The sequence below is a fragment of the Triturus cristatus genome, chromosome 6 (assembly GCF_964204655.1).
Source record: "Triturus cristatus chromosome 6, aTriCri1.1, whole genome shotgun sequence".
Taxonomy (NCBI): Eukaryota; Metazoa; Chordata; class Amphibia; order Caudata; family Salamandridae; genus Triturus; species Triturus cristatus.
This window is the reverse complement of record NC_140589.1, coordinates 80,461,992-80,487,580: the sequence shown is the minus strand read 5'-3', so window position 1 is coordinate 80,487,580 and position 25,589 is coordinate 80,461,992. Positions and strand designations below refer to the sequence as shown.

Below are 25,589 nucleotides of genomic sequence, written 5' to 3'. Positions count from 1 at the left end.
AACACCACCACCAAAACAGAAGGCACTGGTCAAGACTTCATCTGCTGGCCCCAGTCGCGACCGAAAGCACATTTCAGGAGCCCCGCCTCCGGGCCCGCTCCGAAAAAAGAAGACCAGCCTTCCGGTAGCTCGGGACTGAGCAAACCACATATAATAGTCCCACCCGCATCTTCGGCACCGAAGCCAAAAGAACACTCTGCTCCGATTCCTTCCACGTTGAAAGACAAACCGGCCCGAACACCTCGAGGCCCATAGATAAACCAGCTTTGAACACTTCTAAGTCTAAGGATCACGCCTCGGTTCCGAAACTAAAATCTTCGGAACCGACGAGCAAGCCTAAGGATTCTACCATGCCTCCTATGGTCAAAGAGCATAAAACTGAACAACAGCCCCGCTCAGAACTGAAAAAATCGGCGCCGAAAGCAGTTACCGATGAAGAGGAACTTTTTCATCCGGATCCTGTTGATCCCAGACAGAAAAAGATCTACGTTAATTCCAAAACAGGACTTGTCACAGCTGTGCCATGCAAGAAAAGGAAGTTAGACACAGCACACACCTATCCAGTGCCTGTGAAGTAGAAGGACTGTGCCACATCACCTATGCCTCCTTCTTCTCTTGTCCTTCCTTCTAACTCCCTTCCTCTCCCCAAACCTTTTACACCGCCTCCACCTGTAACTTCTCCACCACTTACACCACCACAAGATGATGATGATGATGACCTAGGGGTCGGGGGAGACCTTAATGACCCTTTCACAGATCCAGACGACCCACCACAAGACAATTGGGATTACAACAACCCAATAGATACACCAGACCTCCCAAGCCCCCAAAAATATCCAACAAAACCATCTCCCCAAGACAATAACATTGGTTTTGGACGACTGATCAACAGGGCTGCTGTTTTTCATGGTGTACACATGCACTCAGACACTACAGAGGAGGAGTTCCTTCTAGATTCATTTGAACAATCATAAAAAACTGTACAAATATTACCAATGATTAAAGGGGTCATTAAACATGCCCCTGAGATATTCAAAGATCCTGTACGAGCCAGGATTCTTAATCCTAGAATCAATAAAAAAAATATAGACCTGCCCCTGACAATCCTGCGTACATCAAAGGTCAGCTGCCTCTAGATTCATTAGTAGTTTCCAACGCTAGAAAGCATGCTAACTCTCAAACCTCAAGGGATGCTCCACCCCCTGATAAAGAATCTAAATTACTAGATGCATCTGGCAAAAGAGTAGCTGCGCAGGCAGCCAATCACTGGCCATAGCCAACACTCAAGCATTGCTGGCTAGATATGATAGGGCCCACTATGACCAGCTGGAAACCCTATTACAGCATTTGCCTGACCAATATAAAACCCAAGCAAATGACCTAATCCAGGAGGTCAAGCTAATAACAAACGCCTCAATTACATGTGCCCTTGATGCAGCAGATACTGCCTCTAGGTCTTATTAATACTAATGTACTGCTTAGACGACATGCCTGGCTACGCATTTCAGGCTTTAAGCAAGAGGTCCAGTCAACCATTCTAAATCAGCCGTTCAATCAAGAACAACTTTTTGAACCGGCTGTGGACACTGCTCTTGAAAAAATGAAAAAAGACACAGAGACTGCTAAGTCCATGGGAGCGTTGCAGTCTCCGCACACACGTGGCTCCTTTCGTCGCTCCTTATTTTAGAGGAGCCTCCAAAAACGTGGGCACAGATACCTCCGTTTCCTTTAAAAACACCACCCAAACATCCCCCAATAGAGGATATTTTAGAGGAGGTTACAGAGGGAACAACAACAACGGGAGAGGTCGAGGTAACGACAACACTCGCACCTCCCCTGCTGCTAAACAGTGACTTCCCTCCATTCCCCCCAGACCATTCCACTCCGGTCGGGGGAAGATTATCACAGTTCCTACCTGTCTAGGACGCCATCACAACAGACAAGTAGGTAAGACAAATTATCCAATATGGTTACTGCCTGGAACTTACAGCTACCCCCCCAAACATACCACCCAAGCAGCGTCCAATGTCCACAGATCTTACACTTTTAAAACAAGAAGTTCTCTCACTGCTTCAAAAGCACGCCATAGAGCCCCTTACTACATCAAGGGAGAGGGGTTTACTCCCTGTACTTCCTAATCCCCAAAAAGGGACGGGACCCTAAGGCCAATTCTCGACCTCAGACCCCTCAATCGGTATATACACTCAGATAATTTTCACATGATCACTCTCCAACAGGTGCTTCCACTGCTCCAACAAGGATACTTCTTTGCCACACTAGATCTCAAAGACGCCTACTTCCACATTCCCATACATCCTGCTCACAGGAAGTATCCAAGGTTTGTAGTGGGCAGACAACACTATCAGTTCAAAGTACTTCCATTCGGAGTCACCACCGCTCCCAGGGTGTTTACCAAGTGCCTTGCAGTAGTAGCAGCACACCTAAGAAGACAACAAATCCATGTCTTCCCATATCTGGACGACTGGCTAATAAAAGCCAGATCATTCAACCAGTGTGTTCAACACACTCGTCAAACCGTCCAAACACGCACAACTTGGGGTTCACAATCAACTATACCAAGTCGCACCTCCAACCCTGTCATGTACATCAATATTTAGGGGCCACAATAAATACTTCCACAGCTCTAGCGTATCCCAGTCGAGCCAGGATAACCAGTATACAAGATCTCATTAACAAATTTCAGACCCAACACTTTCTCCCAGCCAGAGTGTTCATGCAACTCATAGGCATGATGGCATCTTGCATTTTTATTGTACCTTATGCAAGACCTCAAATGGGTCCCTTACAGGAATGCCTAGCACATCAGTGGAATCAGGCTCAGGGACAACTTACAGATCTGGTGTTGGTTGGCAGCCGCACACATCGCTCTCTGCAGTGGTGGAACACAACGAACTTATCCAAAGGGCGGCTGTTCCTAGAGCCTGTCCCACAGATAGTACTAACAGACGCATCACTCACGGGATGGGGAGCCCACCTCCTCGATCACACAAATCAAGCCAAATGGACCACTCGACAGAAAGTGCTCCATATCAATCACCTGGAACTGCTAGCAATATTCCTAGCTCTAAAATCATTCCAAATCCATGTACAAAACAAAGCCGTCCTGATCTGAACGGACAACATGACAGCCATGTATTACATACAAAAACAAGCATTTGCACGCTAAGGCGGTCCGGCGGGCAGATATAGAGGAACTGGAGGCCCGGCAGACGCGGCTGCAGGCGCGGCTCCTCCAGTCTTCGGATCCCACCACCCGGCGGAATCTGCTGCATGTCCAGCGTCAGCTGGGCCAGCTGCTGACGGATAATGCTAAAGCGGCGTGGCTTGCTACCCAACACCGCATATATCAATGGGGGGATAAGTCCAGCCAGATGCTACACCGGCTGTGCCAATCTCGGGATGCCCAGACGCAGGTCCCGTTCCTCCGAGCGGGTGACGGAAGCCTCCACACCTACCCCGAGGCGGTGGCGCAAGCGTTCGCTGCCTTTTACCGGGATTTATACGCCAAGCGGGAGCCCCTTGATGAGGCGCTCATTGATGAGTTCCTCTCCGATATTCCCCCCGCACGCTTGACAGATGCCCAGAGGGATGCACTTGACGAGCCCATCACGCTAGACGAGCTTCGCACCGCGATGGCAAATCTGCGCCCGGGCCGAGCCCCTGGACCCAACGGCTTTCCGGGAGATTTCTTCGGGCCCCGTGCTGCGGCACTGGGCCCGCACCTTCTTGCGGCTCTAGAGGACGCAGTGGACCACAACATTCTCCCCCTCGACTGGCACGCCGAGATAGTAGTCTTTCTGAAACCGGGCAGGCCCCCGGAGGATCCGGGCTCGTATCGACCTATCTCGCTCTTAAACGTTGAGCCGAAACTGCTGGGGAAGGTCCTGGCGGATCGGCTGCGGACATGCATATCTGCCCTAGTCCATCCTGATCAATCCGGGTTCATGCCCAAACGGTCGACCCGACATAATATCCGCCGGCTTCACAATGTCATCGCCGAGGCCCGGCGTTTGGATCGGCCAACCGCTCTGCTGCAAGCGGATATTGATAAAGCCTTTGACTCCCTTAGTTGGACCTACCTGTTCAAGCTGCTTGGGGCGGTGAACTTGGGGGGCCCCCGATTCTTGGCGTATATGCGATTGCTCTACACGGATATTTCGGCATCGGTTCGGGTGACGGGCGCTTGTTCCCCCTCTTTTCCGATCAAACGGGGGACGCGGCAGGGATGCCCGCTGTCCCCTCTGCTGTTCGCGCTGGCAATCGAGCCATTGGCGGCGTGGTCCCGCTCCGATCCGGTTATTCGGGGTATGGACTGGCCCTCAGGCCACTCTGATCGTATCGCGTTATATGCCGATGATATCATCTTCTTCATGGCGGACCCGTGGGCCTCCGGGCCCCGGGTGCTTCAGATTCTGCGGGTGTTCGGCGAAACTTCGGGCCTCGTGGCTAACCCGGCTAAGTCCACTTTATTTCCTCTGCATGGAGACCAGAGAGGTCAGGCTTGGGCCTCCCAGTTAGTGCTGGCCCCGGACCATATCAAATACCTAGGAGTGAGGGTCACTCGCACGCCGGATCTTGCTTGGACTTTGAATATCGCGCCCCTGCTGACCCAAGTCCGCAATGAAACCAGGGTGTGGTGACACCTTCCACTCTCCCTCTATGGCCGATCGGCCATCTTCAAGATGGTGACCTTACCGCGTCTCTTGTACCATCTCCAGCATTACCCCTTTCAGGTGCCCCAGACGTGGTTCCGTCAGCTGAATGCACTTTTGAATGGATTCTTATGGCATGGCGGGCCGGTGAGGGTCGCCTTGGCGACGTGTGTGCAGTCTTCCTACTGCGGGGGCATAGCGGTGGCGGACGTTCAGGCATATTACAGGGCCGCGCATCTCCTAGTGATAAATGACTGGTGGTACGCCTCCCCCGTGGATCCAGCCTACGCATTGGACCGGGCTGCATTGGCGGAGAGGCCTCTGCTGCATTTTCTCTATAGCCGTTCCTCGCTGGGACGGTTGCCCCCTGCGTGTGCCACGGTGGTCCGGATCTGGCGGCAATCGGTCAACTCTATCAGATGGCGCGGTAGGCTTACGCGGGCCACCCCTTTGTGGCAGGGTACCCTGCTCAAGGAAACAGCGAATTTGGAGGGCTTTCGTTATTGGGACGTAATAGGGATCTCCACGTTGGGGGATGTAATGAAGGGGGTGTCGCTTAAATCATTCCAGATTTTGCAGGCTGACTTTGAGCTGCATAAATCCCAGTTTCATAAATATCTCCAATTGAGGCATGCCCTCACGCCTAGCATCCAACACCTAGACACTCTGCCAGAGTTCCACCCGCTAGAGGGGAGACTGTTGATGGGGGACCTCGGGGATCACAAAGTCCGACAGATTTATCAGACACTGACGACCTTCATGAACACCACCCTAGATAACACCAAGGAGGCGTGGCAGCGAGATATCCCCACACTCACGGAGGATGATTGGGCGGAAGCTATCGCGGGTCCGCGAGATGCGGCGGTAGCCACCAAATACCGATTCATACAATTCAAATACTTGCATAGGGCGTATTACACTCGGCACCGCCTTTGGTGCATGCACTTAATTGAGTCCCCCACGTGTCTTCGCTGCGGCGACGGGGATGGTACATTTCTCCACACGGTGTGGGATTGTGGTCGGCTACGCCCGTTCTGGGAGGCGGTTCTGTCCTGCTTGGGGGGGGTGCTGGGTTGGGAGCTTCCCCCTGATCCCCGCTTAACACTGTTGCACTGTACCGAGGAGATATGGGGCAATATCTATAAGCGACACCTCCTGTTTCTGGGTTTGACGCTGGCCAAACGAGATATTGCCCAGCATTGGAAGTCCTCTGCCCCGCCCCCGGTTCAGGCCTGGAAGAGGGCATTGGATCGCTGCATGTCCGCGGAAGAGGCGGTATTCCTGGCAAGGGGTTGTCCGGCCAAGCATGGTAAAGTCTGGAAGAGATGGGCGCGATATCGGGGCATCGTATTGTCTGTGCGGGAGGGTGCAGTGCCATTGGACCCAATAGAGAGGCTAATCAGAGCCCCGGTGGCTTCCCCTCCGGGGCCCCGGGCCCTAGGAATTGAGGGAGAGTAATCAGAATATGGAGCACATGCTGTTAGGAAATGTTGCATATTTGTGTTGGACTCTGGACTGGTGTGATGTGCGGGCGGGGGGGAGGGTTTGGGGGTCTGATGTTTTGCAGACCAGGGGGGGGGGGTTGAACAAGGATGCCAATTCTCACTGTTCTTCTATCCATATTGGTACCGTGTATGGGGACGAGCTCCCCGGTGTCCTTATAAATGCCAATAAAGTTTGTTGTAAAAAAAAAACACAAGCATTTGCAATGCAATAGGTCTCGCATTTGCGAGAGTATGAGCTATTGGCATTGTAAATGAAAATGCCTTTTATTTTTGTGTTTTGCAAACCTGCAAATGTTGCATAAATACGCACATTTTACTTATAGTCCTTGCTTACGAGAAGCAAGGCTGGCAGTAACTGCACGTCTTTTAATGCCAGCCTTGATTCTCGTAAGCAAGGACCATAAGTACACACTACTTACAGATTTTCAAAACACATAAATAAAAGGCATTGTCATTCACAATGCCAGTAGCTCAAATACTCACAAATACGAGGCCTATTGTATTGCAAATGCTTTTTTTCCTACGCACTTGATCCTTAGCTGGCTTTCCTATATTTCATTTTTTTTTTTAAGGAGAAAGGATACCTCTACCTCCCAAAATTAAGGCAGTATTGATCTGAGCTTTACATACTTGCAACAGGTTTACAACATCTTGGTTTAATGCTTTGTTAAACCAGATCAGTTTCCATGTGACTGGGGAGTTTGCGGGTGGGGCTGAGAGAACATTTTTATTGTACTCTAGTATACCATACTATTGGCACCAGATATTGTACATTTGGGTTTACATATTGCTATTGAACTCTTCAGTTTGAGGCTAGTATAGCGAGACTCGTAAACCGCAACCCTTTTTGATGACAGAGTCAGCCCACTGCCCTGCATAAGGCAAGCTTTGGGGCTGGCGAACACTTCAGCCCTGATCTCTTGAATAACAAATCTGAAAAGAAGAGCCTTCACAGGTTTCTTGTAATTTAAGCAGGTTTATTCTTAACTCAGCATCCCAGCATAAAGCATCTTCATCATATCAATTCTTTCCTTCAGTAACTGGCCAACCTCGGAACCTCCATTCCTTTACATTCTTCTTGTAGCTAAGTAACCATCCCATGACATCAGCTCTAGAAATCTTTACATATCTCCTTTTTTTACAACAAATAATAAAATCATAGATTGATAAGATAAAATAAACACAGCATAAGATAATACATTACAACTCTAATTTCATGACTAAATCTATTTAACTCCAGATTGTCACTGACGTTTCTATGGTTGGCGTACTTTACAAACATTCCCCAAACTCCAAGTTGTGCCATCTTCCAAATCGACAACATTGGATCTCACACCTTTAACTTGGAAAGGCCCAAGGTACTTGCTTTCCCCTTTTCGAACCCATTCGTTTTTCCGCACTACTACCCAATCACCTCTTTGAACACAGACTTGTAATTTAAGCAGGTTTATTCTTAACTCAGCATCCCAGCATAAAGCATCTTCATCATATCAATTCTTTCCTTCAGTAACTGGCCAACCTCGGAACCTCCATTCCTTTACATTCTTCTTGTGGCTAAGTAACCATCCCATGACATCAGCTCTAGAAATCTTTACATAATCTTTTACAGGCGCGCTACCTATGGCGTCTAGCAGCACACAAGGTTACTGTATTTCTTATTAAAGGATATCATGCAACTTTCAATCAGATTGTAAAGCGTCATATTGGTTTAATCCACGTTAAACAAGAACACGTGTTTGACGATGGTGTTGTTTCATGTGTAGTGAATGATTGGCCATTGGCCCAGAAGTATTCAAGATTTAAATTGTGTAAAGAAAAATAGAAATGCCTGATTTAAAAGTGCACAGTAGTAAAGAGCTGCTTCGCCGAGGGGTGCTGCAAATGGTACTATGCCAGTGGAAGTCACAAGCAATTAAAATTGCTGGAAGCTGTGCCAAGAGCAAATACTGAATCATACAGCACCCAACGTGGTGCCAATCCCGGCCACTGGGTGGAAACAGTCATGTAGTGCCTAGAGTAACTCAGCACTAAGAGCAGCCATTGCATTAACCAGCAGCCAATATAATGCAAAGACCAACCACCATTTTCAAATAGCACACAATTCGGCGTCAATAGCAGCCCAAGGCTCAACACAGTATCCCCAATATAGCGTCAAGATTAACCAGTAGTTTAAAACAGCATCAAGTACGCAGAGCCATTGTAGCTTCAATAGTTAAAAAGAGTACAATACTGTGCCAGGATCAATCGTATTTAACAGTGACCAAGCACAGCCGTGTATTGAAACACCAATAGCAACTAGTGGCAGGAAAACACCTCTAATGCTATTGTAAATGCTTGTTTTCTCTGGTATTACCACAAATATTGCCTGCAGCAAGCTCAAATGTATGCAGTCGCCCGTGTGTTAATAAACAGACCATGCACGGCTTGCTTTTAAAAGTTCAGACCCATGATTTGCAAACGTGGGTCACTTTCTTGAGCCGGCTGGGCAAGGGACACTTTTATTTTGGAATCCGGCCGTTGTTTTTGTCCCTGTCCGACATGGCATAACATGACATTGGGCAATAGTCGTGCTTGTTATTTAAAGCGCTTAGAAATGTTAAGAGTGCGTAGCACGCGCTATGCAACAAGAATTTATTATCACTAGGGAAAGAAACAGCATTGCTACACATCACTTACTGAAACGGCTCAGGCTGTCAGACTTAAACAATGAAAAGTGTCAGGTTTGCGTTCAGTTTTCGTCCAAATGCTTTGAAGCAGGCGAAGCTGTTCACGTCCCAACAGGGTTCTGTCCGAGCCAATCAGAGGCTGGAGCGAGGAGTTCTGCAGTCGGAAGCAATGTTGAATTTGAGGTAGAATTTGTTTGCTGTTACTCTTGGTTTCAGGGCTGTTTTCTCTGCTATCTGCTGGTGGTGCTGTGTAATTTCTAGTGAGGAATCGAGCAAAAGAATTATACAAACCAGGAGCTGTGAATATGAAAAGAACAGGGAGGGCGGGTGCCCCCACCCGCCTAGGTTTCTTCCAGGAGCCCATTTAATCATGCCCCGGTAACTTTCAAGAAGCAAAAAACATCAGCACCAACCAACCTCGCCAGAATATCCTTTAAAGGTCAAATGTACAACCGCGCTAGCTTGGCAGAACAAAAGCATTGAACTGAAAATAACTGAAAACACCATTGGCGTGCAGTGCCGGAGAGTATTCTCCCAGCGGCTTTGAAAATGAAAGTGGGCGTGGCCCACTGAATGTAAGCAAAGCACGTTGTGGTGGCTCCGGTAGGGACAACTCAATTTAAAACAAGCATTGGCCGCGCGGCCGTGAAAGCGAAAGTAATAGCGATCGCGATCAAAGCGAAAGTGATCGCGATCGCAAGGATGGGGCGCGCTGTGTGGCAAGCACGCGAGTGGTGCGCGCGCAGCAGTGATTGGCGGCTGCGCGTGTGCACGCTCGCGTGCACTCAAGCTTTAGGCCACAGGCAGCACTTTAAAAATCCCAAATACAAATGTCTCTCGGAGCCAGCGCAAGCGCTGGGGCTCAGCGGGACCTAACAAGGAGGTACACCTTCTCTACAGCTGTCCCAGCTTGCACAGAACATTTGGAGGTGGGCCATCCCACAAAACGTATACCTGCTTGCAGAACACCTTCCAGGAGTTCACAATCAGATTGTGGATCTGTTGAGTCGACAGAAACAACAGATTCACAAATGGGAACTACATCCACAACTTTTTCTACCATTTTTCCAAATGTGGGGTCAACCGGACATAGACCTGTTTGCCTTACACGAAAACGCAAAATGCCCATCCTTCGCCGCCAGGTTTCCACACCCGCTGTCCAAGGGCAATGCGATATGGATAAACTGGTCAGGCAGATTGCGTACGCTTTTCCGCCACTCCCATTGAATCCACTAGTGGTACCCAAGCTCCGACAACAGTCTCTAAAAATGATCCTAGTGGCTCCTACATGGTTACGCCAATCGTGGTTCACAACACTGTTGGAACTCTCACTAGTCCCACACCAAACACTACGCCTCTCCCCATCACTACTAACGCAGAACCATGGAGAGATAAGGCACCACGATCCAAATCAACTAAATATGGCGATCTGGCTCCTGAAGTCCTAGAGTTTGCTTACCTTAACCTTCCACCGGACTGTATGAACATTATTAAAGAAGCCAGGCGTCCTACCACCAGAGCTTGCTATGCAGCAAAGTGGAAGAGATTTGCCATTTACTGCAATAACAATCATATCGATCCACTAGATGCGTCCATCCAGAACATCATTTGCTACTTACTACATTTGCAAAGATGTAATTTAGCATACTCATCCTTACTTCTACATCTAGCAGCACTTGCCGCTTACTTACAAAACAGACAACACTTGTCACTTTTTAGGGTCCCAGCAATTAAAGCCTTTATGGAAGGCCTTAATCGGATCATTCCTCCCAGATTACCACCCTCTCCGGTATGGAATCTCAACATCGTACTTACTAGGCTCATGGGACCTCCATTTGTACCTCTACATAAATGTGAACTTCAGTTCCTCACATGGAAAGTAGCTTTCCTTATTGCAATCACCCCTCTCGGAAGGGTGAGATCCAGGCTTTAACCATCCAAGAACCGTTCTTACAAATACATTGTAACAAAGTGGTTCTCAGAACAAATCCAAAATTCCTTCCTAAAGTCATCTCTGCATTTCATCTTAACCAATCAGTGGAGCTACCAGTGTTTTTCCAAAACCCAGACTCCGTAGCAGAGAGAGCTCTTCACACACTAGACGTCAAAAGAGCTCTACTTTATTACATTGACAGGACTAAATCCTTTCGCAAAACAACACAATTGTTTGTAGCTTTCTCCCCACCACATAAGGGTAATCCCATCTCCAAAGCAGGGATTGCAAGATGGATAGTTAAATGTATCCAAATATGCCACCAAAAAGCTAAACGCACATTGACAATTCCCCCTAGAGCGCACTCAACACGCAAACTAGGGGCTTCCATGGCATTCTTGGGGAACATTCCCTAGAAGACATTTGTAAGGCAGCGACATGGTCTACAACACACACCTTCACTAAACACTATTGTGTTGACGTGCAAGCCAAGCAACAAGCTTCTGTAGGCCAAGCTGTTCTTAAAACACTCTTTCAAACTACTGCAACAGATACAGGTGACCACCGCTAGGGGAGATACTGCTGTACAGTCTATGCAAAGTGTGTGATCTGCAGCTCATATGCCTCGAACGGAAAATGCTACTTACCAGTATGCATCTGTTCTTGGCATGTAGAGCTGCAGATCCACACACGCCCACCCACTTCCCCGGGACCTGTATCTGCTCCAGTTCTATCCTACTTAGATATACACACATGGACATCTCTTTCTTTTCTATTAACTTCATCATTTCCCATCATGGCGAAAAACAATTGGAGTATGGAGTCGATGCCCATGCGTACTATCATCCAAAGGAGGAGTCGCCTATCTCGTGACTACAAAGACTTCTTCTAAGACAACAACAAGGTGCAAGCATCCGAGCCCAACACAAGATGGCGATCTAATGCAAAGTGTTGATCTGCAGCTCCACATGCCAAGAACAGATGCATACTGGTAAGAAGCATTTTCCTTCCTATTCAAGCAGCATTGTTGAAGACAATAGTTAAAAAAAAAACTAAGGTAGTTTAATGTGCATTTAGTTCAAATAATGTTTCCAATGTCAATTTATCCATGACATGCTCTAAATTATTTTATCATTTATTTTCAAATTTTGAACATATAGTCCATTGTGTTTTTAACATGTTAGATATCTTTGTTAAATGCCTTTCAATCCTTCAGTTTAGAATTGTTTATTAAGCAAAATGTTTTAGCACTTTTGACCTTTATCAGTATGGTGATCAGGTGAAAGCTCTATTTAATATGCCAGTGCAGCATATTGCTGGCTGCCTAAATGAAACTAAGCTGTCCTCCTGGTGCTGTGACATTTATGCACTTAACAGTGTAAAGCGATTGCACTAAAAGACAATCATTTGATACAGAAAAGTGACTTGACTCTGAGAGTTAAGAACCCCTGTAACTCATTTGGATATTATATTATATTGTATATGTATGCTAAAATGCTAGGCTGTCACCCATACCGGAGATCAGTTGTCACTGAAAAGTAACCTTTTTTTACCTGTTGCATCAATATCTACAGTTGCTGTTCATAGTATCTTTTCTCCATCTTTATAGTTGTTTTGCTGTCATTTTACCTTTAAGTTGTCCAGGATGCTGTCTTTTAGTAGTTGTGATGAAAAGCCATTGGACGCATAGTTGCTCACTTTCTTATATTTTGTTAATAGTGTGTTTAGAGGAGAACATATGTTCTTGTTTTTGACTTAACCTCTGTTGTGTTTCTATCTCCTATTATACATTAGAAGCCTCTCCTGAAAGATCGCGAACCAGAGCTGCTGTATTTTGCTGATGTCTGTGCAGGGCCTGGTGGGTTCTCTGAATATGTGTTGTGGAGGAAGAAGTGGCATGCCAAAGGGTTTGGAATGACCCTGAAAGGGCCACATGATTTCAAACTGGAGGATTTCTACTCTGCATCAAGCGAGTTATTTGAACCTTATTATGGTATGTTCCATCACTTTGTCAGATATGTTTTGTTACGATGCTTTTTAAAAGGCTGCTTTTGTTTCATTCTATTTTTTTTGTTTTAATCGCATGCTGCTTCGGAGCACTTGAAACTCTATAGATAACCTACAAGAACTGATATCTGGTTAATGCTAATGGGAATATGTGTCACTCTTTAGTGCTAGATTACACTTTTTCATAGTTGTATGGCATATGATAGGTCAAAGTAATCTCCACAGATAAATATCCCAGTCTATCTCCGATGTGTAGAATGCACTCAGAGGCACAACTCCACTGGCTGCGCACCACTGGTTTCTGCCTCGATTTACAAAGAGAGTTTTCTGATTTACCCTGCAAGGTATCATGTCACCAGCCCAGTTCCTACTGGCTAGTTCACTTAGAATATGATGTCTCTGATCTTTCCTGATGCCCTGGTATGCTGGCATTTTGTAGAGTCTGCAGCCGTTAGTGATGATCAGTTTCCCCCTTCCTGATGGTCTGTTAGCTTGCAGCATGCCTGACTTAGGTCCTGTGCAGTCTGGTGTGACCGTAGATCCCCCAAAAGTAGGGTGATGTCTTGGCAGGAGATGATCTGGGTGCTGCTGAGTAGGTAATTGCTGACTTTGCATCCTGCCACGTAGGAGGTCTTTCCCCATGTATGCTGCTGGTGGAGGTGATGAGGGTCTGGGAATGAGTCGGTGTGCCCACTGCATGCTGTTGTCCTTGCGTAGTCTTACCCGTGCCTTGAGCCTGCTTCTGGGGATGTGGTGACAGGCCGGGAACCAGCCGCCAATACCCACTGCATGCTCATGCCCCTGGGAGGTCTGCCTCCACATCTAGCATACCTGTGTATTCCCTGAAAGGCATGCCCCTTCATAAAGAGGCTCACACCCAGGTTGGCGTTTCTAAGGTGCTGATCTGAACCTGGTTCAGAAAGAGGCTGCTTTGGGGAAAATCCCAGTTTGGGTTCTTGATTTCGCCTGCCTATTCTTCCCTTGTCGACCGTCATGGGGATGACGAGTTTTTTTTTTCTCTCCATTTATTAGTTTTCTCATAAAACATAAAACAGACGTCTATATGCACAGTTATACCATATGTGCGATCCAGTGACAAAATGATTTGCATGCGCCAAAATAAAATCCAGGCATTTCAAAATTAGCAACAATGCGGTACCCGCTATGTTGAACAGTCCCAAAAACCGCAGGATGACTCCGTGGTACTACAGGCCAGTGGCTCACAGGAGGCCCATGGCCCAATATCCACTCAATAATGAATGACATGTCATTATGCATAAATACAATACATTTCTGTATTTACCTCTCCTGTCATAGAGCCTCAGGGGCCTCAATCTGTGGGTCAGAGTGTACATAAGCAGCTTTATTGACAAGGTAAGTTTGATACAGGCCCCAATAATTCCTGGGGCGGCTTCTAGGTGGAAGCAGCTCCTTAAATATCAGCTTGTGTGTTTCAATTCAGCATGTCAGAATGCCACTCTGTGATCAGTGGCAGTGGGCCTCCCATCCAGCGCTACAGGGCGCTTAGCCAGGAGAAATCCAATTGCCAGCAACAGGCGCAATGCTTTGGCAACCGAGAGATCCCACCCCAATAGTGCCATTTTGGGGTCTGGCTCCAGGTCAGCACTAATGATTCCAAGCTCCTGAAACACTTTACACCAAGGTGTTCAGTGACTAGCCAAGGCATTTTGCTATACGTTAGATAGTCCTCTAGGGCTGCGCTATCTGTGTGGATTTGGGAAGCATACAAAGTCTGATAATGAGAACTGAAATGTGTTGCTATCTCCTCAATGATGCTCAGAGGCGTACCATTCTCGTCCGTCATGCTTATCACTGTCCTCTTACTGTTTGGGCCTCATTAACCCTGCCAATGTGGCACCTGGGCAGCCTTGCTTTGAATACCGTGTCTAATAAGGAGTAGAGTGGGAAGCGCCAAGTGAACGCAGGTATTCTTGGGGAGTGATACCGTAGTGCAAATTGAACAGGGGAATGATTGGAATACGTGCGCGGGAGGTGTGCGCAGGTGGTTACCATCTCCGCTAGCCCTCCAGATATGAGCCAGAAGTCTCTACGAGTCTGTGTCAAATGCATAGGAATAATATGTGTACCCCCGTGTAGCAAGGAATTTGTACCGCCAAACATCAATGAGACTCTCCGTGTGCATGATATTATGTAAGCCCACTGCGACAGCTGCTGGGCGTATGTCGGGACCTGTCCAACGTGGGATCCAGAATGCAATTGAAGTACCCTCCCCAGACCTGTGGATAACCTCTCCAGTGCACCAATGTATCCACCAGGGAGTTGTAGAAATGTGGATCATCATAATTCGGGCCGTATAACCCCACTAATACAAAGGTTAATTCTGCTTTTTTACAGAGGGCCACCGCAAATCTGCGCTGCTGGTCCTTGCAGGAACCTGTCATCTCTGCCCCCGCTTTTCAGTCCACCCATATCAGGACTCCCCTGGCGTTAAAGGTAAAATCTGCTGAATAACCTGTTCCCTGCAATTTACGCTGCACCGCTCCACTACGTTCTGGGGCTAGATGGGTCTCCTGTAATACTGCAATGGACACAAAGTGTCTCTTTAGGTAGGCCCCTATATGGCTAACCTTCCTATTATCATTGAGACCGCTTACGTTCCATGTCATAAGTTGCAATGTGGTGGAGTACCATGATGGACGGAGTTCTATGCCTGCTATGTTTACTGTGCATCTATAATATGACAAACCTACAACAACACAAATATTCATACCATTTAAACAAGCATTCCCACCCACGCTACGAAAACCCGCAACTGTTGCAGCCATGTATGCCCCACCCACCCCTCCCAAAATCCTGATCGACAACAAAACTCCAAGAAACAAAAGCAATAATGATAGTGTGATACACCTGGGGGCAGATGTTACCATCTAAAATACCTCCCTATGCCACCATATCAGTTCACTTAGTTGCAAATAACTGACGCATATTACACTGACAGATGCAGTGTGACCCCGATTGAGTACCCCGTCAGATAGCCAATATAGGTCAATCAAGCTATAAGTAAAGCAATTTGCCTAATGGGGTAATTCCAATCAGTGCACTCGGACCTGGCCGGCCCTTGGCGACGATTCGCACCCCAATACAGTACAATATGTTAGCTGCCAATGGGGCATCCTGTCACTTTGGGATATAAGTCCAACAACTTAGCTGCTACATTCACTAGTCCTGATCTTGCTCCTCCCGGCTGCTTGGAGAATCCTCTGCATGTGTCTGTGCGGACGCGGGCGAGCTTTAACGTTCCAGATGCTGTTCCCTGTCTTTGACTGCCCGCAGAACAGCCTTAGGGTCCATGAAGAAGTGCACTTTTCTGTCCATTTTAAGTTGCAGTTTGGCTGGGTAGATCATGCTATATTCCAGATTTAGATCCCAGAGTTTCTTTTTCACCGGAACGAAGAGTCGTCGCGCTTCCTGCACTTGCAATGTGGAATCCGCGAAAAAGGATATTTCAGCTCCTTTTGTCGAAGAGTACCCAGCTTGCGCGCTTTTCGTAGGGCAGCATCGCGATCCCTGTAGTTCAGTATCCACGCAATTATTGGCCGAGGGGGTGCACCGGAACCGGCCTTGGCGCAAGTGAGCGGTGCGCTCTTTCTATAATGAATATGCCAGAAAATGTGTCCCTCCTAGTAGTGAAACAAGGAGCCGCTTACACATACTGCTCAATGTTGCCGATGTTGGACGATTCGACCACACTTAGAATGCAAACATTGTTTCTCCTAGATCTCGCTTCGAGATCTCCGGTTTCACTAAACATTACTGTGTTGATGTGCAAGCAAAACAACAAGCTTCTGTGGGCCAGGCTGTCCTTAAAACTTTATTCCAAACTGCTGCAACAGATACAGGTGACCACCGCTAGGGGAGACACTGCTATATAGTCTATCCTAAGTGTGTGATCTGCAGCTCATATGCCTCGAACGCAATATGCTACTTACCAGTATGCATCTGTTCTTGGCATGTAGAGCTGCAGAGCCACACACGCCCACCCACCTCCCTGGGACCTTTATCTGTTCCAGCATTGTCTTAATTAGACATTACACATGGACATCCTTTTCTTTATTCTTACATACTCCATCATCTCCCATCATGGCGAAAAACAATCTGAGGATGGAGTGGATGCCCATGCACACTGTAGTCCAAAGGAGGAGTCACCTATCTCGTGACCAAAGACTTCTTCCGAAGACAACAACAACCTGCAAGCATCCGAGCCCAACACCAGATGGCGATCTTATCCTAAGTGTGTGGCTCTGCAGCTCTACATGCCAAGAACAGATGCATACTGGTAAGTAGCATATTCCTTTCTCACACTTAACAAGTGTTTTATGCTGATTTTGAGTCTTCACTTTTAATAAAAGCAGTTGCAGTAGCTATTTTACTTGTAGGTTTTTCCTCTCAACTTCATAGTGCTCTTTTTAGGGTGACTTATTTTTCATTTTGTGTGACTTACACATTTGAGCGAACGAACGCCTAAGTGGTATGTTTTCTTGCTTCTTTCTACTCTTCTTGTCTCGTGATCTGACGCTTATTTTCACAATTGTGGAGCAGGGGCCATGCACTGTCTCACTCTGAATCTCTTCTCTCTTGTCCGTTGCGGGGTCTTACTGTTGATCTGAGTCACCATTTTACCCATCTCATATCCCCCAAGGATAGTAGTTTCTCTTATGTATCTCTTACCTCCTTCCAGGTACACCCTTGCCACTGTCATTCATCTTTTACATCTACCTCTGTGCCTCTCGTTCTTGCCATGTGTCTGTCTCCCTTTGCAGCAAACCTGTGAATTAAACGCCCTTGCTTAGTTAAATTAATATATGTTCACCGACATTAAGATTGTGTATTCATGATGAAAATAAGTGTATTTTCAAAACTTATAAGCAGATGTTTGGAGAAATTGGCTGAATTTACAAAATCTATTTAAAGCTGATATTTGATTGATAAATCATGTGGTGAGACTTATTACTTATATTATTACCTGACTGATAAATCATAAGCTTGGTGCCAGCAGTGTTGTAATTATGAGTGTTGTGTATTAACCATGTAGAGTAATTTCAAATAGGTAAGGACTTCTTTACATTACTGCTGGCAAACCTCACTTATGTGATCACTGCTAGTAATCTTACACTTGGTGGCCACTAATGTAATGTTGTCTGATGCCGCCACTATTACAATACAAATAATATTAGTAGCGCAAGATGATTTTCATTTAACATAAGTATCTCTTACTGCAGAAAAGGACGGAGAGCGCTGATCTAGTGTGAATCAAATTAGAGACAAATTATCAAAAAATCAAACAACTGGCGCTAAAACACCTAAATGAAAAGAAGAAATCTATCGGTTATACTGAAGTCAACTAATGTAAACATAAACTCATTTGACGTTAAAGCAATTGTCTTCAAGCTTTGTACAAGCTGAATTAAAATTAATATTGAACGATATTTGGGACCATAGACCTAACTCAGCCCTTCCTTAACAGATCAAACAAAACCCATGATTTCTTTCTTTTAGGAGAAAGTAAGGAACATTAAATCTTCCCTTGCCCCAAACCGACCTAGTTCAAGTTGCCATATACTAAAAATTAAAAGCATCTGTTTGTCCATTAGGTAATTTCCCCAGTCCGAACTTACCAACACCAAAGCTAAACTCCACTCCTCACTTCTTGAATGCCATGTCCCCCAAACCTTTTGAAAGGTACCAGCACCCCACTTCATCTTATTTGGCCAAATTAATTAACTTCTCCCTTACATTAGGGGAGGTACCTGACAGTAAATGCACATCTAGAAGATCTGAGCTACTAGTGCCCTATACCCATCCTTCTTGAAGAGTTTGTTAGACTGTTACTCTGATGGCAGTGGTCACTCGTTCCTCTATGTTGATCTGCTCCCTCTCTTGCCAAGGCTGTGCTTTTGGTCACCTTCATGTTAGCACTCATGTCAGTGAAATTACTCTGCATTGTACTGCGATTGGCACTGGAATGGAACCTGAGAGAGACACAACCTGATAGGCTGAACCTAGATGTGACCTTGACACTTTGGAAACCTTTTTGTCAGTGTCCCAGTGCATCTGCATTGTTGCAAACTCACTGTGATGAAGCCCTCTTGGCCAACTTTGGTTCTCCCTTGAGTTTCATATTTGACACATTTGAGAAGACTTCGCTTTAGCTATATTGTTTATGTATTTGCTGGCATGATATTATTCTGCGAGGACGCTGTGCATGCTGCCTGTTTCTCGGAAGTCTTTCCTGCTACACTGTCTGTACTCTGCTTACAAGGCTAGAAACATAGAACAAGATATCCTAGTATTGTGTTGTGCGCTCCGAGACTGTTTCTAACATGTAGATACATCGAAACATTAGTGTTGCACGTCCTACACAGTAGGTTTTTTGGTCTCGCTGGCGTTGCAGCGCGAAACGCTGCCGCCAACGAGAACTATTGTTACCGTGATGCCTCTCAAGGGAGACAGACCGGGGCACGCGCAGCGATCGGGGTCTGTGGACGCGCTTCTGAGAAGCGCAGACGCACACGCCCCCAAGCGCGCGCGCCACGCTCCGCCGACCGCCGGGCTTGTTTATGTGAGTCTCCTGGCTGTGAGATTGTGTACTTGATGGGGATTCTCACCGCTCGCACAGTCTTGGGTGTTGCGGGTGAGGGCCGGGTTCTCTTAGAGCTGGCCTCTCTGGGCAGACGGCACCCCTCGTGCCACCTTCAGGCAGCGTGCCGCATAGGTGATCACCGCATGCCAAATTAGCCGGAAAGCGACATAGTGGTGGTGTCTGCCATGTCCTCTACGGAGCAGAAGGAGAATTCTCTGGCCAATGGCGCAGCCCACCACGAGGACTACAATAGCAACCTGGAACTGGAGCAAGTGGAGGCTGCCTTCCTGGGGCCGCGGGACAGTGTAGGGCTGGCGGTGATTGACTCGCGCGCCAACGCCAACGTTTGTTTTTGTAACAGGCTCACTTGTAATTCTTCTCCTCTTGTATCTTTACTTTGCCTATTGTGAAGCGCTCTGACACCTTCGGGTAAAGTCCGCGCTATATAAAAACACATTAAATAAATAAAAAATAAAAAACGCCACGTGCGAAGATGCCGCCCTGCTGGAGAACGGCAGCCAGAGCATGGAGAGCCATGACCTCAGCAGGGACCAGGACCCTAGTCCCAGTGAAACTCTGAAAGAGACTTCTTTCTCCATTGGCCTGCAAGTGCTCTTTCCTTTCCTGCTTGCCGGGTTCCGGACTGTAGCTGCCGGGACGGTACTGGATATAGTGCAGGTAAGTTACCTTAAACTTTTTTTATTCCCCCCCCCCCCCCCCCCCCCATTCTTCCCTTCCTGAATGCAACTAAGGGATCCTTGATTCCTCTTAGTATATGATCATAGCAGATGTGTATGAATCTGAGGCCACATCCTGGACCGGTTTCACAAATCAAATTTTCTAAAAACGTCTGGAGTCTGTCTCATTTGGATGCAATCATTTGTTTTTGACTGTCGGAGTTTTGTGTGTATGTAATTGTGTGTGTGCGTGTGTGTGTGTGCGTGTGTGTGTGTGTGTGTGTGTGTGTGTGTGTGTATGTATAATAGTATGTATCGAACTACCATCCATGGGAAGGGGCTTGGATTTCAACAACATCGTGTATAAGTGAAACATTGGAGGTTGAACACAGTTCTGAGGCTCACCCTTTGAGGAGGATGGCCCCTAGAGACCTTTTTAGATCTGTCTGTGCACTTTAGTCTGCTGAACAGGTGCCCCTCTTCGTTTTTGTAAATTTAGTGTCCCTTTTCAGAAAAGGTGTTAAAAATGTGAGTTTAAGAATGTTGTAGACCTTTTGCATCAGTGCACCGTTGTGTTCTCCAGGCAGTCATTTACACTCATTTCCTACTTGTGGATGTTTTATGTGCCCGAAGGTGTAACCTGGTCGACTGGTGCCCAACCTAGCATGGAAATGTATTTCCTTTTTATTTGGTGAAATCATGTATTTTGATTTCAACATTGCTATTGTGTTGTTCCGACTCGAGTGCCACAGTCATGTTTTATCAATTGAATTTTGGAGAAATCTATTTAAGCCCCGCTTGTAAATAAGCGAGAGCTCATCGAGGACAGAATAGAAACCGTCACAGTGAAATGGAAGAGGACGCTAGTTAACTCTTTCAAAATCCTTTATAGTGGATGTAGCTATTGAGAATACATCTTCTGCTAAGAGAAGACGCTCCTACAAAGTCACGTGTGTGAATTCTGTCTTTCTGATTCCTCCCCCCGAGTTTGATTAAATACGTTTGAGTAATCGCGACACTTGGTATTTACAGCGCTACAAAGCTGCTAGGTCGAGTGCAGAAGCGATGCACATTCTTTATATTGCTACTGCTCCCCCCCTCAATTATTGAATTGTTGTGTAGTAAATATGGTACTTCAAAGTGCTGAAAATGGTTTGGCGCCAAGGGATCACCACCACCTGAGGCATGCGGAGACAGTGGGAGATCACACGGTATGATCTAGTGGTGCAGCAAGAATTCTAACCCAGGTGCCCTGGATCCTACGTCTGTAATTTAACTACAGGGCCCTGTCTGCAGCCGAGCAACCCTCGCTTAGAGTACAATAACCATAAGTGTCTGAGCAGTGCAAGGGGGCTGGTGGTGAGTGGATCATGTTAAAATGTTTACCTTGTCTTTTCTTGGACTGGGAAGGAGATTGGGTGCTAGTTTATATATAACTTGAGATTCCTGCTGTTTTCTGGAAGCAGACCCTTCACGTGGTTCCCTTAGCGCCCCGCTCCCTGGCCCATTATCCATTACACTCAGTGTGCGTTAATCATACTGGACAGACTCCTGACTCCTTCCTTGACAACTAGAGGGGATCTGAGAACTCCATAACAGAGTGTGGACTAGACGTCAAGAAAGCCTGATAGTGTTTGTGCAGAGGTACACAACATAGGGTGCACATGATGCATGCACACAGACCACCAACAGTTGCCTATTTCCACAAATACATAGACATCTGTTCAGAGAACTAGAAGCATGCAGGCATTGATGCGCACAAAGCGGCAATCGTATATGGACTTGTGCTGGCAGCAAGCAGACGGCCTAATGGGCATCAGGGGAGACCTGGCTGAATGTAGTTTATTGGCCCAGTAGTGGGCATTATGGTAGCTCACTTTGATGGACACTGAGTGACGTCTCAGAGGCTTCAAGTTGTTTCATCTGATCCTTTCCTTTATTTGTTTTTCGTTCTTTGCATTCCACAACTTGTAATCTATTCCCCTTTATAAAGGCAGGACTTAAATGACTTGAATGCCAATATATAGAAGGACCTGATTAGCTACTGACACCTGGCAGAGGAGCGAAACTTTTTCAGTCTAACATGTTGTGAGTGATTTATTTCGAGGGGAAGGAAGTGTGTGGGTAGGCACCATATGTTCTTTGATGCAAATACTTCACCTGGGCATATATAGAGACTTCTGCAGCTTATTTGTTTGCGAAGCCACAGAGGCCTGTGTTTTGTGATACACATGCAGGCAAGCCTTGAGGGAAAACGTTCACATAGAACTCATTTTAAACATCGATATATGGGTATGAGATTTCTGTGCGGACTAAATCACAAAAAAACAATATTTCAAACATTTAGAAGGGGCAATAATAACTCAACCAGTATGTAACACGGTTCAGCCAGACCAAGTTTATTCAAAACCAATATAAATTCTGACAATCAAAAGTACAAACCGCTATGGATACAATAGTGCAATAATTGTATCTGCAAAAAGCAAGAAACTTTGTCAATCTTTTTACTCGTGTCAACGGCGTTTTGACCCTTTCAGAATAATTATATTTTCCTTCGTCTTGGTTAACTACACAACTTATGTTTTTTGTTTAAATATATACGCAGGCAGGCCTGGGTTTTAGGTCACCAGCATTTGCAATCTTTTTAAGCCTCTTATGATAAAGGTAGAACCACAAGACCCAGAAGGAAAACTTATATAGCTACAAGAGTCTATACTGGAGGAAGTCGCACTTGAGTTGGGGCACTTAACAACTGTGCACATGAGTGGAACAAAATCATATGCTTGTTTTTAGGGTTCTATATTTTTTAATTGTATTGGACTATTGCACTTCTCTTAATCTACTAATTTAGGTGTATAGGCCTGCTGTCATTTTTCGACACATGTTTGCTGCTGCCTAACATTAGTTTTGAAGGTTCGCTACGATAATCTTCTTTTACTTTTGACTGTGCCATTGGCTATGTTACACGTTTACACAGGAGCCACTTATGCTGGCAACTATTGCCCAGTTTTGCACGCAATAACTATTTTAATGCCTGCTGTGGCTACGTTTAAACAGTACGCCTCGTCCAATCAAAGTGAAAATGTAGAGGAGCTGATAATATAGTTGAGACCAGCCCTGGCCTCCTGGTCGCGTGCGTTCCCAGTAATCCGTTTAATATTCCTATTTGCTTTAGACTAGGGGGTTCTCCGCTAAGATCTTTCTCTCTTGCTTTTGTTATGTGATTGAGTACTTCTTCCAAAACACTTTGTGTTGGTAGTGGAGGTAGAATTTTTTTTCTTCAACCCAAAAGGTGGGTTGTGGATTTGGCACCTATGGTTTTGAGTGGGGAGATTAGACTGAACTGATCATAGCTGGCAGGATGGCTCATTCCATTGAAGGATCTCTTCTCAGAAGGGCAGGTTAGAATCTCCACAAGGCAAGCTCAAACTTCATCCTTCCAATGTCTGTAAATTGTGTTTAATTAATTTTTAGGTCTCGCTTAAGACATGCATGCAATCACTGACTCTTGCAAGAGATATTGTATACCACTACAGGCTTGGAGCCCGCACATTGCTTATCATTAGTTTGCTCCATTGTCACTTTACTCCCTCCTAATTGACCAGCGTGTGCTGGCTTCACTTCCCCCTTCTTTGGTGTGGCGCATGAATCCAGGACTGATTGCTTCGTCATGATTAGTGTCCTTCTGCTGCGCATGCTGTGATTGAGGTGTTATTTTTTTCTTTTCGTCTTCCCCTGTCCTTGTCTTACTACTTCTCCCTCCTATCACACTCGTCCATGCTGCTTCTTTCCCTTCTGACCCTCCGTTATGTTACTTCTTCCTTCTACCTCCACACTTGTCCATTTTGCTTCGTGCCGTCCGCCCGACCTTTCTGTTGTCTGTGTTGCTCACACCTGCCATAAGGAAAAGCGCTATGACGTGGCCAGCACTGGGCGTGCTGCTTTTTTTTTCTTTCTTTTCCTGTTCTTGCTCATTCCCTCCCGCACTCCGTCCCATTGTCTGTCTTGCCTGTTCCTCCTAACATCCCTGCTGTTTTCTATCCCACCCGCCATGGGGGGAGGGGTGGGAAGAGGGGTCTTGACTCTGCCAGTGTTGGCCACGTCATAACACTTTTTTAAAACTTTTAGCCATGCTGCACAGCAGCTGTGCTGCTCCACAATGTGGCTTAAAAACATCGGTGAAGTCAATAGCTCTCACATAGGCAAGACCTATTTGCTTTGCCAATACTTGTTGTAATAGGAACACCTGTTTACAGAACTTGGAGCATAAGTGCAGTATGAAGCATTACAGAAACAAGTTACTATCATCACATCAATAAACTCCCTTCTTGTTTTTCTGTGAGCAGTAACAAAAAGCTCTTGCCTATACTTCCTGTGTGGTCTTCTAAAAATCCATAGGTCAGGCACTCCTCCTCTCGTGCTTAGACTACTGTAATGCAGTTTGTCAATTTTCTTGCTTACTCTCTTAAGCCTTTGCAACACATTCAAATCGTATTAGCATATTTGACTCTTGGCCTTAATAACCAGTCAATCTCTATTCATCTATGCTCTCTTCATTTGCTAGCTGCCTCTAAAATATGCATTGTTAAGGCCCGTTTTTCTTCCAACCCCTCCCAATATAAGGTGATACAGTAGTCTAATCTGAAAGAGGGACTTAATTTATAACTTGAGCTTTAGAAGTAAAGGAGATGTGTTTGCTGGACCCTTTTTAATTGACAAAAACAGAAGAAAGCCACAAAATTATCCTTCTTTTTCTTTGTAAGTTGGGCATCAATAGAGAGACACACATTTTCAGATGTTTGAAGCTCTAGAGATGATGGACGGATGGTAGACTGCAACAATGATTTTTCTCCTTTTTAGGTCTCGCTGGCGTTGCAGCGCGAAGCGCTGCCGCCAACGAGAACTATTGTTACCGTGATACCTCTCAAGGGAGACAGACCGGGGCACGCGCAGCGATCGGTGTCTGTGGACGCGCTTCTGAGAAGCGCAGACGCACACGCCCCCAAGCGCGCGCGTGTCACGCTCCGCCGACCGCCGGGCTTGTTATTTCCCAGTGCCTCCACCTGAGTCTCCCATGTGTATCCACCACAAGCTGCCCCTCCCTCCCCCCTTCGGCTGCCCCACTCACCAAGCAGTAGGATCCGCAGCACTTTGAGCTCCTCCTTGGCATGCTCGTATATCTCCCGGTCGATACGCTCGCTATGGCTCTGGGCCTCCTGCAGCTTGCCGGGCACCAGTGTGCTATAGCACAGCCCCATGTGTCTGGTAGCCATGGGCGAGAAGAGAGGGGTTTTGGGACGTCGGGGCCGTGAGGCCACGGTTCCAGAGGTGAGCGATAAGGGGATATGGTGGATGACTGAAATAAGGTGCGAGACGAGTACAGGGAGAAGTCCGTTTTCAGATGTCAGGCAGGTGTTTTTCTTGAGAGAAGGGTGAGATTATTTTGTGGAGGGCTCTAAACGCAGTTACATTGTTTTATGACGGGGCAGGAGGAGGGATTAAGTTT

General features: G+C 46.4%; 1 protein-coding gene across 2 annotated transcripts in view; it reads left to right on the top strand.

The window, feature by feature from the left end:
- LOC146813792 (cap-specific mRNA (nucleoside-2'-O-)-methyltransferase 1-like) overlaps positions 1-25,589 on the top strand; it is a 946,504-nt gene that overhangs the window by 394,134 nt on the left and 526,781 nt on the right. For both annotated transcript variants that reach the window (XM_085610255.1, XM_085610254.1), the window contains one exon: positions 12,572-12,770. In XM_085610255.1, the coding sequence (XP_085466381.1) occupies positions 12,572-12,770 (199 nt within the window). The remainder of the gene's footprint in view (positions 1-12,571; positions 12,771-25,589) is intronic.